Here is a 16,473-nt window from a genome sequence, read left to right as displayed (position 1 = left end):
ATTTTATAATTTCTCTATTAATTTTTTTGACCCATGGGCCAGTTAGCAGTGTGTTAATTTCATACTATTTAAATATTTTCTAGCTATCTTATTGTTATTGATTTCTAATTTACTAACATGTTAGTCAATGAACATACTCTTTATAAATTTCAATCCTTTCAAATTTATTGAGCTTTATTTCTGTGGTCTATCTCAGGGATTGTTCCACTTGCACTTGAGAAGAATGTGTCTTCTATTTGTTGGGTATAGTGTTTTAGAGATGACAGTTAGGTCTTAAGGTGGTTGGTGATGGTGTTCAGATCTTCCAAATCCTTGTGATGTTTTTGTCCATTTATTGAGAGAAGAGAGTTAAAAGTTTCCCATTATGATGGTGATCTGAATGTAGTTCCCTTTCGTGCTACACACTTTTGCTTCATGTATCTGGAAGCCATGTTATTGGGTGCTGCGCACAAGACTTATCACAGCAGGCCTGTCATGTTCTGAAAGGCTGGCTCCGAAGGCTGGCCCTTGGCTAGAGTCTGGGAACTTGGATTTCAGGAGGGTTCTCAGCACCCTAACTGATAAGCATGGCTCACTGTGATAAGTCATTTGTACAAGCAGTTTATGCCGAACACCTGCCTCCCTTCTAGGAACCTGGAATTTTGGTATGTACTAGGCAGAAGGTGCCTACATGACCAATCTCCCCAAAAAAGCCCAAGGTTTTTTTTTCTTAGAGGCCCTGGGCACTGAGGCTCTAACGAGCTCCCTTGGTTGGCAGCGTTTCACACGTGTAGTCACAGCTCATTGCTGGGGAGCTAAGCGCATCCTGTGGGACCCCACTGGCAGAGGACTTGTGCCCTTTGCCTCCAGGCTACTGCACGGGTGTCTTTCCCTCGGCTGATCTTGCTCTGTATGTACCCTGTCGCCATAATAAGTCTTTCCTGTGAAGATGGGTATATGCTGAGTCATGTTGAGTGCTCCCAGCAAATCACCCAAACTGGGGGTGGCCTTGGGGACCGCAACGCAGGTGCGTACACATTTAGGGCTGTCATGTCTTCCAGCTTAGATCGTCATTATGAAATGCCCCTTTATCTCTGGTAATGCTCTTCACCTTGAAGTCTATTTCGTCTGATATTAGTCCAGCCACAAAGCTTCCTTATGCCCAGTGTTTACACGGCATTATCTTCCTTCCATCCTTTTACTTCCATGCATATAGCTTACATCTTTATGTTTAAAGTGTGCTTTTTTAGAAGCAACCTATAACTGGGTCTTAAATAACTCTTCATGACTTTGGATCAGGAATTCCACTTGTAGGAATTATTCTACAGATATATGTGTACATGAAAAAAAAATGAAGTAAATGAAGTTATTCACTTCGGGGTGTCTGTAACAGCAAATGACTAGAAAAAGCCTGAATGTTCACCCACAAAGGCCTGGAGAAATAAATGATGGTTCATACATCCAAAAGATTAGAAAGAAGAAGAAATTCTTCATGTAATGACATGAACAATCTATAAAGCATATTAAGAATATTTTTTAAAGCGAGGTAATGCAGGCATATTTATTTGTTGTTATTTCCTTCAAATTTCTGAGAAGTTGTACAAAAACCAGGTAACGCTGGCTGTATCTAGGGTGGGACACTGGGTGCTGGGGACTCTGTGGTACCTTTGTGAATTTTGAGCCATGGGAATTACCTTTCCAAAAATAAATAAATAAACAAAATGGGAAAACACGTTCTCCTTCATAAAATTCCTAGGGACAAGGAGACTGCTGACCACTGTCTTGAATTCCCAGCGGGCAGGGGCCGCTGGAGGCAGTCTCTGTGGGTTGGAATCCCAGCTGCCGGCCAGAGCTGCATCACCCTAGGCGACTCCACGTGTCTCAGATTCGGTCCTCTCTTCTGTGAAATGGGTGGTGAGGTCCCTACTTCTTGTGACGATGAGGTGAATTAGTACAAGTGCCTAGAAGCGAGGCTATAAGAGCAGGAGCCACTGCAGGACCTCACGCAGCGGCTAACGCGCAGCGGCCGCTGTCACAGCAATGGACCTGAGCTGCATGGGAGGTGAGCAGTGCGTTCTTCACACACCCAGCGCCCCAGCACTCGGTGCGCCTGCAGGGTGGCTCTGCCACCGCAGGGGAGGGCCGTGTTGTCCAGCCAAACCCTTTAGGCAGCCACGTGTCCACACCGGCAGGCCTGGGTCTTTCCTGGGCATCCCCACAGGCCACTGGGCCTCACTAGGACACTCCATGGGGTCCTGTGGGCAGTGCAAGTTCCCTGCTGGCTGACGGGACAGATGGGTGCAGAGCCACAGGGCTAGGGCCTGAGTATACCAGAGGCTGTGGTACGCCCAAGCACAGGGCTTCTGCCCAGCTGCCCCGGGCTCTGCCCTGCAGTGCTAACTGCCAGGCCGAAAGCAGGCAGTGCTAAGCCATGCACAAGGCTACCTCTTACAAACAACCTGGTCAGAATACCCCCGGAAATCAGATTACCTGGGTTTTAAAACTGTCCCACTGCAGGTCCTTTACCCAGTGTCAAAAGTGCTGACCAAGTTGCTGAGTCATATATTCTCTTTGCTGATGGGCCACTTTGCCTCCAAACACAGCCAAGGCCCAAGGTAATGGGTACAGTGATGAGACAAATAAATAAGCAAAAATCAATAACCTCCCAGCTAGCTGAGAGCAGCAACAATGTGTGTTTGACAATAAACAGCAAATTTCTTTACCTGCCTAATGAGTGGCCCATCCAGCCTCTTCAGGACACACTGAAACGCCGTCGATTCCTTTAAAGGTTGGCGTGCTCTCTGCGGGTGGGGAGGGACCAGCACGTTTTCATCAAAAACCCTCTGCCAGTCATGCATTCTGCCAATCTGAGGGTCACTTGGGCCTCCAGGATCACCTGTACCATTCATGTTCAAATAAAACGTTATAAGGACCACAGTGCTCAGAGCAATTCTGAAGGTTTCCTCCCTCCCACTGACGCCCAGAGGAACCACCACCCCCGAAACCCACACTCTGCAATCCCACACTCCAAACCCCAGTGCAGCAAACTGGCACCCCCTATCACCTTCCCCTGGTGAACGTGCCTATCTCACCAGAGAACCTCTCTGCCCATCCTCTGCCCATGAGCCAACCAGAGCACGACTGGCCTGGCCTCAGGAACGGGTTTGGGGATAGACACATGCAGGGCTGTTCTGCACAGCTGTGGAGGTGAAGTGCTGTACAAGGGCACCAGGCCTTGGGGACGAGGGCTGTCTTAGAAGGAACTGGGGAGCGTAATCCAGTCAAAGCCAGTGAGATGCGAATCCCAGAGGTTCTGCTGGTTCTGTTGAGAGGGAAATCCTTTCCTACAGCACAAGGAGCAGAGCGGTCATCAGCTGGGAGCTGCCAGGGGCCAGCAGGGGAGCATCGACCTTGAGACACATAAAAAGCAGGCAGAACAAAAACCAGAGCAAGTGCCAGCGGGGCCAGATGTCATCAGGTCGACCCTCAGGCCTGTCGCCCCGACAGTCATGAAATGTGTTACTGCTGAAGCCAGCTGCGCACAGTGTTACAGGCTTCTCGGGGACCTGGCTCACTAAGGGTGTCATCTGCCTCCCAGCCAGGGGTCTAAGCCTTCTCGAGACTCTTTTCAGCTGACACAGAATCTTAAGATCCTGGCTTTGATAAGAGGCCGGATTCTACACTCTAAATGTCAAGCAAGGAGAGAGGGCAGAGGGTTTGGTCTCCTCAGACCGCCGTTTTCTAAATGTGGTCCCCTAGCCCCTGAGATTCCCCAGGTTCTTCAGGAGCTCCACAAGGTCAAAGCTATTTTCCTGATATCCGGATGAAATTTGCCTTTCTCACTGTGTTGACATTTGCACTGATGGAGCAAAGGCAGCGATGGGCGAAGCTGCGGGGGCCTCGGCACACCCCAAGACCACGGCACCCAGCCCTGCTGGTGGTCCTCTGTCCTTCACCACTCACGGCTTCACTTCAGAATGTCCTTGGTGAGACTGTGGAAACTATGAATTTTATTCCATCTCGGCCCTTGAGTATATGTATTTTTAATAATCTGTGATGAACCAGGAAATTAAAAAGAAAAGAAAAAGAAAGAAAGAAGCCTGCTGAGAAATGAAGGGCAGCGGTCATCTCCAGCCAGGTGAGCCCCGCTGTGACGGTGTGGACTGAGAACTGAGCTAGCTGCTTTTGGTCACACCATTTTTACTAAAAAGATCGGCTAAGAAACAAAACACACTTATCCAGATTTGTACTTGACAGATCTCTCTCCAACATGAACAAAATGAGCCTGTCAAAGGAGGACGTGTAATTGTAATAAGAATCAAGCTTTCAGGCAAAAATTAGAATTCAGAAAACCTGTACCCTCCATCCTGAGCCTGGCAGCTTCGTACTTAAAGACGGGCAGTGCTGGTAACGAAAGTCATCTTTTGAAATTGTACAATTAAATGTGTCAATATTTGGAAGACCTGCATAACTCAGAACCAGTATTTCCCAACTGAACAATGTACAGTGATACAAACTCCTGCAGGAGGAAAAAAATGCATCCAAATGCAAGGCAGACCAAAGGACGTCAATGTAACAGAGTGTAATGGAGCACAAAAGGTTCGCTGGCAGGGGCCACGCCCAGCACTGCATGTGTCACTTACAGATGTGATCAGTGTTAAGAACCCTGGAGTGAGGACATTACCCTAGATTATCCAGGTGGGCCTGACATAGTCAGAAGGGTCCTTAGAAGAGAGAGGCAGGAGAGGGTCCAAGGAAAGGTGAGTAAAGATGTGAGGATGAAGGGGCCACGAGCCAATGAATGCAGGCAGCCTCTAGCCACTGGAAAAGGCAGGAAATGGACTGTGCCCTCGAGCCTCTAGAGCAGCGGTTCTCAACCTTCCTAATGCCGCGACCCCTTAATACAGCTCCTCATGTTGTGGTGACCCCCAATCATAAAATTATTTTCGTTGCTACTCTATAACCGTAATTTTGCTACTGTTATGAATCGTAATGTAAGTATCTTTTTGTGTTACGATGGTCTTAGGCGACCCCTGCGAAAGGGTCGTTCAACCCCCAAAGGGGTCGCGACCCACAGGTTGAGAACCGCTGCTCTAGAAGGAGCCAGCCCCGCCCACCCCGACTCCAGCCCACTTGAGGCTGACTTTTGACTTCTGGCCTCCAGAACTGGGAGAGAATAAATGTGTTGTTTTAAGCCCCCCGGTTTGTGGTAATTTGTTACAGAAGCCATGGAACTCATAGAGGTTTCCACAACCTATAAGCAGAAGAGGCCTGACCAACACCCAGCGGGAGAGCCAGCTGCCCAGGACAGCTTCGGGAAGGCTCCAGGGTGAGCCCGAATCCACGTGGCCCGTGCCTCCCTCTGTCATGGCAGCTGCCACCTGTCCTGTACTCATCTGCTCACCGCCATCTGCTTAGGGAAGGGAGCCTCCACTCCTGTGCTTGGCACGGGCTCTTCCATCGGAACTCAATATTCACAAAAGCAAATGGAAGTTTCCATCAAGTTGACTCCCAAGCATTTTTTTCCCCAGAGAAATCTGTTTGCCTGTTGACTTTAAAATTGGCACATTTATTCACACGAAGCGAGCGCCATGAGGGACTGAGACGGCCGTCTGTACCAAGGAAGTCTGTCCTGCCTCGGGAGCACTGGCGGGGCACACCGCGCGCCCTGAGAGCCCTCTGGGAGGAGGCGCACGTTCCCCCGTCCAGGTCCAGGCCTCCTATAACGATGGCCGCTCCAGGCTTTGCTGGCTCGCCCAATTCCTGACCCAGACCCTCTTTCCACGCTTGCCAGTGACTGTGGGGCCTAATACCACACTGAGCCGGTAGGTGTTCCCCCTCACAGGGAGACCAAGGGGACGGCCCCAGGCTGTGCCCGGCGGACACACACTGGGAAGAAGGAACAGCCACCCAAAATCTAAACACTGAGCTGGGCAGGTGGAGGCGGGCAGCAACAGTCTGAGTGGGTGCTGGAGGGACAGGCGACACCTGACACAGGCGCCCGGGGGTGAGCGCCAGGCAGCCGCAGACAGGGGCTGTGACACCCAGAGCTCTCCCTTTTCCCCAAACCCCGCAGAGCAGCTGCCACGCTGCCCCTGCCTCAGCTCCTCGGACACCCGCCCTCCGCCCGCTGGCCAGACACACACACACCTGGGGTAATTCCTACTTGTCCTTCAGGAGTCAGATCAAATGCCACTTCCTCAGGGTGAGCACCCATCCCCCACCAGGAGCGCCGCCACGTGGGATCCTGTCACAGACGTCACTACACACACAGTGCGGTTCCCGTGGTGCTACGTGACTGAGCGGTGTGAGGTCAGGTGGGTCCTCAGTGAACGTCTTTTTATGATTACGTAAATCCTTACATCAGCAGGGGAGGAAGGGAAGGGGGCCCTTTGGGGCTAGATGAACAATAAAGAGAAAACTGGGAGGGTTCCATGCTTTGAGCTCAAGAAAGGGGGACAATGGGCTGGTGGGGGACATGAAGACAGTAAGCCCACTTTTATGGAGCCCCCACTGTGAGCCAGGCACTCACACACACTCTCGTCTTTGCTATTCTGTGCGATACTCGGTGAGACACGCACCATCACTATCCCATTTCACTCAGAGGTTAAAGGGCCAGGCCAAGGTCATACAAGCAGCCATGACGGACCTCAGCGCCATGATAACCATGCCTGCCCCCGCTATCCCACCAAGGCCAGGCGAGGCCAAGGGACGGGAGGCCCAAGGGAGGCGCGAGAGAGCTGCCGAGGGGCCGCGCTGCCCCTCACTCGCCTCTGACTTCTGGAAAGTCTCTTACCCTCCCTGCGTCTCCTTTACACCCACACAACGAGGGGCTGTGAGGTTTCCTTGAGGTCTTAGCTGCCGCAGACCTATCTGGCAAGCATTTACCAAGCACCTGTTCTGTTCCAGAACACACGACAGTGAGGACTGACCGGTGCCCTGTCTTCAAGAATCCAAAGATCCAGTAAGAAAGGCAAGGGGCAAGTGTGAGCAGCAGAGAGGTGACAAGTCTCATCCAGCTTCCTCTCTGGGGGGCTGAACGCGGGGAGGAGGGAAACAGGCGGGAACCAGGAGCTGAAGGGGTAAGCTGGTCGAAGTCTCACGAAAACGTGTCACCAGGGAAAGGGAGGCGCAGGAGCCCTGAGGAGGGACCCGGGCACAGCAACGCTTCCTTTCCAGAAATGAACAAGATCTTCCATGCCTGACACCCAAAAGTTTTGCCGTGCTTTCTGGGGAGTGAGTGGAGGTCTCATTAAGCACGGCCTGTAATTCCCTCACCAAGAAATAGTCTTGGAGTACCTACCACATGCCAGGACCTGGAGAAACCACGCTGACCACAGCAGACGAGCTCCCTGCCCTCATGGAATGTATCTGGAGGAAGGCAGAAAGACAGGATACAAGTCAGCAGGAACAGACATGGTTGTGACCTACGGAAATGGCCGAGAGGAGCGGAGGGTGCCGTGAGCTGTGCTGGAGACCTGGGTGAGAACCCCAGCCGGCTAGCTACCATGACCTAAAGTACTTCTTTTCTAACTACACACGCGTGAGGCTGGACTCGCTTCACATACTTCAACCAGAACTACGTGTTGCAACACTAGGAGTGGATCTGAGAAGACAGCTGTCTTCTACAGAGCCAGGCATTAAAGACACGTGCACAGGTGGGGCCTGGTCTACAGAAAGGAGCCAAGTAGTGAGCTCGGAACCACGCAGGAGGTCAGCTGGCTGGACGGCACAGGCTCAAGGCAGGAGCCCTTCCCGAGCGCCAGAGGCAGGCAACGAACGGGGCAGCCTTCCGCGAGGGTCGGCGAGTCTGGAGATCTTCACGGGCGGCGCCGCTGCGACAAGGCCAGCAGGGCCAGCTGGGGACAGGAACCAACAAGGAACCGGCACCCGGCCCAAGACAGTCACCTAGTAAGGGACAGGCGCCCAGCAGGGGTCCCGCGCAGGAGTCTGGTAAAGGAAGGGCAGTGCGACGCCGAATCGAAGAGAGCCAACGCTGGGATCTCAGCAAAGTCCAGGCTGTTGGCACCGCGCACGCCCTAAGCTAGGGGTTCCACAGGGACGCAGGGTCAAGGGGCAGAGAGCGGAGGTTGAGCCCCAAGACCCGAGGAACTAGAGGCCTGGGCCAAACCAAGTGTCAACACGGGGGGTGAAATGTGACTAATGCGGGCACAGCCCTGCGCCTCGCCTGGCCGCCAGGCCCTGCAGGTACCACGTCCCCGCAGAGAGACGTACGGGGCATCCTTACCCCTAACACGAGAACCCGGCCCGCTCTACTGCCCTCGCGACTCGAAGTCGTGTCCAGCCTCCCCCGCAGCGCCAGCCAACGTGGTTCCGTCCACCGCAAGCGGCGTTACCTAGGAGACGGGCCCATCGCGCCCGCGCCTACCCTGGATCTACGAGGCCCACGCTTTCGAAGGGGTGCCCCACGACGGACCCAGAGCCCCGGTGGCTGACCGATGCCTACCGGAGCCGCAGGGCTCGCGGACCAAGGACCGGCTAAAGGGAGACCCGGCTGCTGCCACCCCAGGAGGAGCCTCGCAAGGCGGCGCACCGCGCGCTTGGGCCGAGATCCCACCCCACGTCACCGTCGTCGGCAGGGCCAGGGGACCAATCAGAGCCCAAGTCAAGGGGCTCCGCTCCGCCAGTACCAGCCAATCAGCGCGGCGGCGGGCCCGTCTTGATTTGCATGCCCGGCGGCCCCCTCAGCCAATGGAAATATGATTGGCATGAAGACCAGCCAATGATAACCTAGAAGAGGCGTGGCCCCGGGTGTCCCACGAGGTGAAGATGCAGCGGGCGGAACCTGGCCGAGCGAGCGGGATTCGGGGGCGCTAAAGTCGCTGGGGTAGGGCGGGAAGGAAGATCCGGAGCAGGACATAGGATCCGGAGCTGGAGCCCCCAGGTGAGTGCAGGGGGAGACCCCGGCGGACCGTGCTGTCCACTGCGGTGCACTGGGAGAGCGGCGGCGGGGACCCGCGAGGCCGGTGCTGATTCCCCATCTCCTCTTCCCCAGCGCATCTCCGCGCCCGCCTCCGTCCTCACCTCCTCTCCAGCCGGCTGGCTCACCTCCTTCCCCATCATCTCCCTTCCCCCAACCCGTCCTCCTTCGCCTGCCCTATCTATCTGCGTTCCGCCCGACCCCTGCCCCAAACTTCATACCTCCCCTTGTCCTTGTGCCTGTCTGCCCGGCCTCAACCCCCTGCGCTCCCCGCAGCCTCTCCTCCTTCTGCCCCTATGCCCTCTCCCCATCCCGTCTCCTGGCCTCTGCGCAGCCCCCCTCGGAGAGCTGCTGGTCCCGGTTCTCCCCATTTCTACTCCTTTTCGCTCCTGAAGGCTCGCCCTGCCTCTCCCTCCTGGTCCCCGTCCCCATCCTCTCACCCATTCGGCTCCCAGTTCCTCCCGTCACTCTCTGCGGGCGCGCTCTCCACCCTGCCCTACTCCCCAGGACCGTGGCACTCCGTCCCCACACCCCCTACCCGCACCCCCGTGCCCCTCCCCATCTTCTGCTTCTCTCCTTTTCCCACCGCCCTGCCTGCTGCTGCTCCCACAGAACGCAGAGACCCGGTGGTTGCCCGGCTGTCTGCTGCAGTAGCAGCAACCGATGTACTTGCCCACCTTCCCACCCAGGTGCACCAGGCTCCACTCCTCCTGGCATTGGTCCTGGAGGCTCCTGTGGGGGCTGTTTGCCTAGAGCATCCTGGGGGGCAAAGGGGGGCTCCAGGTGGGAAGTCCCTTAGCACCCTTTCCTGCCTTGCCCCCTGGCCACCATCTCCCTCCCCACTCCACCCCCACTTTCCTGCTCAGCCTCACTTTGTGATTCAGCATTTTTGGGGTTGGTAACTTTCTTTGCTTCCTGGTATGATAGGGACCAGGCTGTGGGGCTGAAGGCAGGGAGGCTTGATCCTGCGGTTAGTAGGTCCACCTAAGGAAACGGGACAAGAGCTGCCGGGTGGGGAACAGGGTGGAGAGTGGGGACCTGCTAGTAGGCTGCCTCTTCTCCCCTTTCATTTGTCTGCTCTATGTTGAACCACTTCCAGGGGGAGATGACATAAGTAATAGCTCTTGGGGAAATGGGCTATTAGCATTTATGGAAATTAATACATCCACATCCGAGGAGCAGGAACACCAAGTTCAGGCCACAGCTGTCCCACTGTCTGCTGTCTCAGGGTTTCTTCTTTCTCTGCAACTTGTCCTCCCCCTCAGAACAACGCCAGCCCCCTTCCAATGCCAAAAGCAAGCCCCAGCTCCACTAAGACAACCGCATTGAGGCCCCGTGTTGCAGGGTTTGGGGACCTGCGTGCGGAGAGTCCCATCTGCCCTCCTGATGGTTGCTTGGCAAACGCGTTTACCTGCAAAGCACAGGCTCACATGCAGTTCCTCAGCTCCTGCCCCCTGAGCCCTCGCAGTGGTGGCCCCAGAGGGCATTGGCTCCCCAGGTCACGTCCATAGGGATGTTCTTCAAGCCCACACCCGGCCTCAATGACACTGAGGGTGTCCCTGCTGGAGGCTTCCTATACAAAGCCCAGGTCTAGCTCCTTGTGCGTCCCTCTGCTCTGCTGGCCCACAGGCACTGTGGGCACGGCTCAGTGCCTGGGGACTGAGCCAGGCCATGGGGTGGGGGTGGGGGGCAAAAAGTGTGGAACCTGGTCTCAAGCTCAAAACCCTTTTGAGTCTGGATGTGGAGCCTGGGTGGGAAGAAACGGGCACAGAAGTGATTGCACACTGGAGGTGTGGCAAGATGAGACACCCCTTCTTGCCTGAAGGGTCACAAGCTGTGGGCACAGAGGCGCTGAGGGACAGCAAGCTCTGGGTGGGGCTTTGTACCATGGGGTTTTCTCTCTTTGCTTTCCTTTTTCAATGATCTTCTAAACCCCAAATGATTCAGGAGGAAGTGAGAGTTTTGATTTGGCAGTTTCTGGGAGGGGCCGGCAGGGAGGGGCCTCCTCTGGACTTGCCTATGTGTTGGAGCTGGGTCTGTGGCAACAGGGCAGCAGGCGTGTGGCGAAGGACGGCCCTGCTGTTAGAACATCAGGGAAAGGGTTTCATTTGTGGAGACTCTGGCTGGAAGCAGTGTGTCTTCAGTCCTTGACTAAATTCTCAGTGACCTTCATGTCACCAAAGGTCCCAGAGCCAGAGCAGTGTCCTGGGGTCCCCGAATAACAGGGCAGAACAGCGGCAGCTGCAGGAGTATTCAGGAAGGACTGCCTCTGAGAGTTGTTAGGGCCAGAGACCCCACGCCTCTCTCCACCCCCCACTCAGCAGCCAGGGGGCTCGCCTCATAGAGCTAAAAGGGTCTTGGTCACCTGCCCCCTCAGAGGAGTCATCAGAAGCCTTGACTTCTCCAAGGTCACTCAGAGGCAGGGGTGGGGCTGGGGTAGACCCCTCCCTTCCGACTAGTTGGAGCCCAGGTCACGTTGGCCCTCCCTCTTGGAGGATTCCAGCCAATCCCTATGGACATGCCCAACCTTGGCTGCCCTTTGGGAAGGCCACTTTGGAGGTGTTGCTGACATGTGTGGAGAAAACCAGAGCCCTGGGGTGCGTCTGAGTCTCTGGGGGGCTGTTGGGAGCAGGAGCCACCAACCACAGAGAATTCTGGCAACGCCATCCTACCCAGCCTGGGAGGCCCCCAGAGCGAGGTCACTTGTTCCAAGAAGTCCGAGAGATGGCAGGGCCCAGGCCGCCGAGCGGGATGAAGGGGAGAAGGGACTCTGTCCATGTTGGACCTGTGCTTTCAACCTGGCTTCGAAGTGGGTCGTGTAAATAACGTTGCGAGGTAGGCTGGGAGGGGAAACTGAGGCACAGAGGAGCGGAAAGACCGACCCCACCTCCTGGCTCTTGAAGAAACCTTGATTCTGTTCCTGCTGTATCTGGACTCTGAGGCAGGCACCCCTTCTTCGTAAATTCTTACCCCACCACCACGGATGTGTCTCCCCAGACACACAGGAGGGTCAGGGTTCAATCCCAGCTCCAGAGGACGCGAAAACCCTCCTTTTTCATGAATGGTAACCCCCAGCACACTCAGCCCCTCACTCACTGCATGCCGCCTTCCTTTGGGGTGACTGTGAAAAGATGTGGTCCTTGGCTCGGCCAGTTCAGGGGAGTAAAAGGCACACGCTGGGCCAGGTGGGAATGTCCCTCACCTGGTCATCCTGTCACTGCTGGGGTAGCTCGAGGTTTTCCGCTCCTCCTGGCCGTGGCAGGTACCAGAGTCTCCCTGCTGGGGGTATGTGAACAAGGCTGCACCTTCTTACCCTCTGCCACATTCATGGGGCTTAGAGAGCCAGGCTCCCTCCTTCCGTATCCAGGGATGAGCTCTGGACCCAGCACCCCCTAGCCTGAGGGTGCCCTGTGCCTGCAAGGGAGCATGGGTATGGGCTTGTGTGTGTCCCTCATCACAGAGCCAGCCCCCCGATTCCTGTGTCGCCCATATCCGTGGCACCTGCCTTCCTGAGTTGCTCCTTGCAGGCAGCCCCTCTCCCTCTCGCTTCAGCACACAGGCACTTGTAGAACCAACTGTCCCAGTGCCATGCTGGGTGCAGATAAAAGAGGACAGGGAAAAGGAAACAGCAGAGGGGATGAGACCATCTCACTCAGCTTCATATCCACGCCACAGACCCTGTTAGCGCATTTTCCCCACCGAGACCTTGAGCCCTGACTTCTCAGCAATTGAGATCCATCATCCAGTGCAAGGCTGGAAGCCAGGTGTACACTTTTCCTTCTCAGATCCTCGTACCAGGTTCGAAGACAAACTAACAACCTGTTCATGATTGGCTGGTTTCCCCAGTAAGCAAGTGACATCTTGGGAGGCGTAAACACCGGGTCTTAGCTACAGGGTCCTCTGTCACTGGCCTGGCCCGTGACCCCTCGTGGGGAGTTAGCTCCCTGAGTCTCTGGCTCTCTCCCTCTCAGCCACTTGGCTCCATTCTTGAATCTTTCTGGATTGGTGAAACGAAGTGACTCAAGTAGACACATAGGGACAGTCCCTGACACATACGGGCACTCAGTAGATATCATTGAGTCTGTGACTTCCATTCATAGACTGAGCCCAAACCATCACTGACCTGGAGCCCAGGTGGCTCCCAGGAAAGCTCAGGCAGAGTGACTTGGTTTCTCTTCTGAATCATTTCATGATCCCGCTCGGAGCTCCGCAGAAGGGGGAACATCTAGGACTGCTTTCCGGGAGGGAGAGTGGAGGCCTGTTGCCATCGGTCTGTAGAGAACAGCCTCCCTGTGAGTGGAGGGACGCACCTCGCCCTGTCCTCCCTCACCTCAGGCCTCCTGGAGGGCCAGGTGAGCCTGCCAGTGCCCCTCTGCACACCTGCCTGTCTGTCCAGCGGCCCCTGGGTACTGAAGGGCCGCAGAGCCCCCCTCTGAGCACGCCCACCCCCCTTCACCACGTGTTTTCATGTTCCATCCCTTGGCAGTTCTATGAACTTTCAGAGCAAACTCCAACCCTGATGTCCACAAGCTGTCAATGCAGCTCAGGGCAGAAGGATCTAGAATTCTTCCAGGGAGCCTTGCCCTCCTGAGTGTTCTGTGGTGGCAGGCCCTCTCTGGAAAGAGTGCTCTTCCCGGCCCTTCTATATAGAGAGGCAGAAATAATTAAAATGCGTGAACGAGGGGCCTCTGATGAATCCATGCATTACAAAATAAATTTGAATGTAAACATTGCTTAGAACCTACACATCCCAATGATGGGTGAAGGCCTTTGAGGCAGATGATGGGCAGGACCCACCCACCTCTATCTGCCTCCGGGGACCAAGAGCCAGAAAGAAGACAGAGTGACCACACCCAGAGTGCGGAGAAGCTTGGCTGATGGAGAAGGAGAGATGGGGGAGGGGGTGTGACATTTCACTGAGACCTTGAAAGAAGGCAGGGCTGTGATAGCAGAGCTGGGGAAGTACCATCTGGAAGAGGGCCCTGCTCGGGCAAGACCACCAAAGGAGGACCGGGCGGGCTGGACAGGGGCTGAGGCCCAGGGGGAAGCACAGGCGGGCCGTGAACGTGACCGTCGTCGAGCTGGAACAGGAACAGGGTTCTGGGAGACCTGACGTTGGGCCCCTGGGGGCTTTGGAACAGGGCAGTGCTGGGTCCGAGACAGGATGGAGAAAGTGGAATGTTTGCATAGCGAGGGACAAGAACTGCTGGGCGATGAGGAGATCATGTCCGCGCCCTGAGCAGGAAGTGTCACCTATTTCACTTGCTGCAGGAGCCCCAACGACTCACGCAGAGTGGGACCCCGCAAATATGTCTTGAGCGGTGAATAGGAAGGAGGTCTCGAGGCAAAGCTGCGTGGAGCTGGGCCACGATGGGATTAGGAGGTGAGAGGAGAGTCCGCCCCTCTCCCCACGCCCCAAGGTGGTATGTCTGGGTCCACACTGCTGGGCCTGAGGTCCACAGGCATTGAGAGGGGAGGTCTGGGATTCAAATGAAAGGGGATTGCCAGCCACCCACCAGCGACATCCCTGACAGCAGACAAGGTCACTGGGAACTGGGGCCGAGAGTGAAGGGGGCAGAAGACAGAGCCAGGAGCAGCCAGGAGCGCAGGATTCGAGAGGGAAGGTGAAGGTCAAAACAGACAGGAGGAAACCGCGGATTATCCCAGAGCCTGGGAGGAGAGGAAATAGAGGATGGGTCAGGTGTCCACTGCGCCAGGTGGGCACGCTGCTGGGGAGACAAGGCTGGGCTCCCAAGCGTGGCTGGCGTGGCCAGAGGCACCCTCCCGGTAACGGGCACCTGCCGTCTCCCCCTCCCGGTAACGGGCACCTGCCATCCTGTCCCTCCTCTGGGTCGACTCGTTCACTCCCCACTGCCCGTGGGCACAGAAGTCCCCATTTAACTGGTGCAGAAACAGGCGCTGGAAGGTGAAATGACTGCCCGAAGGTCACGGAGAGCGCACAAGGACGAGCCAGGATCTGAACCCAGCTGTGTGGCGCCAGAGCCCCCTCTCTTAACCTTTGCACTCTGCTGTCCAAGTGGCTGTTGAGAAATCTGACCATGTAAAGGAAAGGAAGCCGAGAGAATTCCTGTGCGCTCAAGGGGTTAGCAGGTCGTAGGAAGAAAGGTCGTTTTTCAGGTGAGCTGAGTCCATCGCCAGCACCCCCTAGGTCTGTTCTTTTGTAGACGAGTTCCATGGTGCGTGATTGTTTCCTGCCCTAACGGGGGCCTTTCTGGAGACACCTGTGAAATACGGGGGTCAGGACTCATCCTTCCAGCTTCTCTGATGGCTCAGCATATAGCGTGGTTGTAGAGTGTAAAACCGGGAGGGGGGGCGCCTTTTGGAACTGCAGAGAGTGGTGCCTGAAAACAGCCCCCCACCCCACCCGCCAGGGGCCTGGTACAGCTCAGCCGCTGGTCCAGGGGTTCCGAGGCCACGCTTTGAGAAACACTTCGCAGCTGTTTGAGTTTATGGATGAACTTTCCTGCATCTTCTTAAAGCAGCACATGAGGAAACACGCTTTGAGGTGGCCGGCCCTGAGGAGGGCTTCACTGCGCTCTCTTGAGTTCTCGGGGACAGAGAAGCCTGTGTTCTACTGGAAGGACCCGCTGCTTTGGTCAGCTTTGAATGTCAAACTGCACTCATATCCTGAGTGCGCGGTGACATGCTATTGTTAGCAGCGCCCAGTCCTTGGAGTGAGATTTAGTTGGGGTGCTGACTGTCCCGTGTAGTGTGGAGGGAGCGAGGAACGAAGGGGCCGGCCGTGCGGCATCTCCCTCCCCTGCTGGAACCTCTTCCCCACTCGCTCAGTGGCTTCCTCACCCCCCAGAGGGTATTGCCTTTCCCTCTTTGTGAGGAGAAGGTATTTTTAGTCACCCAGGCCAGGAGGTGTTCAGGTGTCAGAGACAGGAGGCCTGGAGCCATCTCTGTCCCTTTGCTCCTGCAGAGGACACACAATGCCCGAAATAAGCATTGCAAATCCCAAGGAAACACGGCCACCTTTCAGCAGACACCTCCCTGTTCACACTCTCCTGGTGAAAAGGGAGTCAGGTGTAGGGGACCCTGAGTGCCCTGCCAAGCTCGGCGGACCTGTTCAGATGGGACAGCAGCCGTTCTGGGCTCCCGACCCTGCTTTGTGCCGGTGGGGACCGTGCACGCCTTCCCTCACTGACCAAGAAGCAGGGGTGCGGTCAGAGGGGGAAGAGACGTGGGGTCCGGCACACAGAGGTGCCACTCAGGCAACAGAAGGGTCTGCAGACCCAGCAGGCAGGACGGGCAGTGTCTGTCCTACATGGTCAGGAAGAGAGGATGCCAGGCTGGAGCCAGGCCCGACGCCGGGTGGGGCTGCGCTGGGTGACAGGGAGAGAGCACAGGGCGGCCTAGTGGGCCGGGAGGTCTGCGTGCGAAAGGTGCAAACACAGAGTGGGGTATTGGGGGGACCGCGGGGACAGGGACATCAGTCTGAGTGAGGGTCTGGGAGGAGCTGCTCATCTTTAGAAGATGCCTCCTGCCTCCTCTGTGGGGCTGAGCTGGGTCATCTGTCGAGGGTCGGG

The 16,473-nt window shown here is 55.9% G+C and overlaps 2 protein-coding genes across 4 annotated transcripts in view; one reads left to right on the top strand and one right to left on the bottom strand.

Moving 5' to 3' along the window:
* Positions 1 to 8,650, bottom strand: part of NPHP4 (nephrocystin 4) — a 109,142-nt gene extending 100,492 nt beyond the window's left edge. The window contains exons 1-3 of the mRNA XM_019660363.1: positions 8,228 to 8,650; positions 7,283 to 7,350; positions 2,703 to 2,875 (exon numbers count right to left, since the gene is read on the bottom strand). Of these exons, the coding sequence (XP_019515908.1) occupies positions 2,703 to 2,837 (135 nt within the window). The 5' untranslated portion in view covers positions 2,838 to 2,875; positions 7,283 to 7,350; positions 8,228 to 8,650. The remainder of the gene's footprint in view (positions 1 to 2,702; positions 2,876 to 7,282; positions 7,351 to 8,227) is intronic.
* Positions 8,651 to 8,795: 145 nt separating this feature from the next.
* KCNAB2 (potassium voltage-gated channel subfamily A regulatory beta subunit 2) overlaps positions 8,796 to 16,473 on the top strand; it is a 95,656-nt gene continuing 87,978 nt past the window's right edge. For 2 of the 3 annotated variants that reach the window (XM_019660372.1, XM_019660371.1), the window contains exon 1: positions 8,797 to 8,884. The gene's annotated coding sequence lies outside the window, so the exon portion shown is untranslated. Of the gene's footprint in view, positions 8,885 to 16,473 lie in introns of all 3 variants that reach the window. The other variant, XM_019660370.1, reaches the window with a different exon arrangement.

This window comes from Hipposideros armiger, unplaced genomic scaffold, assembly GCF_001890085.2.
Source record: "Hipposideros armiger isolate ML-2016 unplaced genomic scaffold, ASM189008v1 scaffold_316, whole genome shotgun sequence".
In the NCBI taxonomy this organism is placed as follows: Eukaryota; Metazoa; Chordata; class Mammalia; order Chiroptera; family Hipposideridae; genus Hipposideros; species Hipposideros armiger.
The sequence above is the reverse complement of the archived record's forward strand: the minus strand, read 5'-3'. Positions and strand labels throughout refer to the sequence as shown.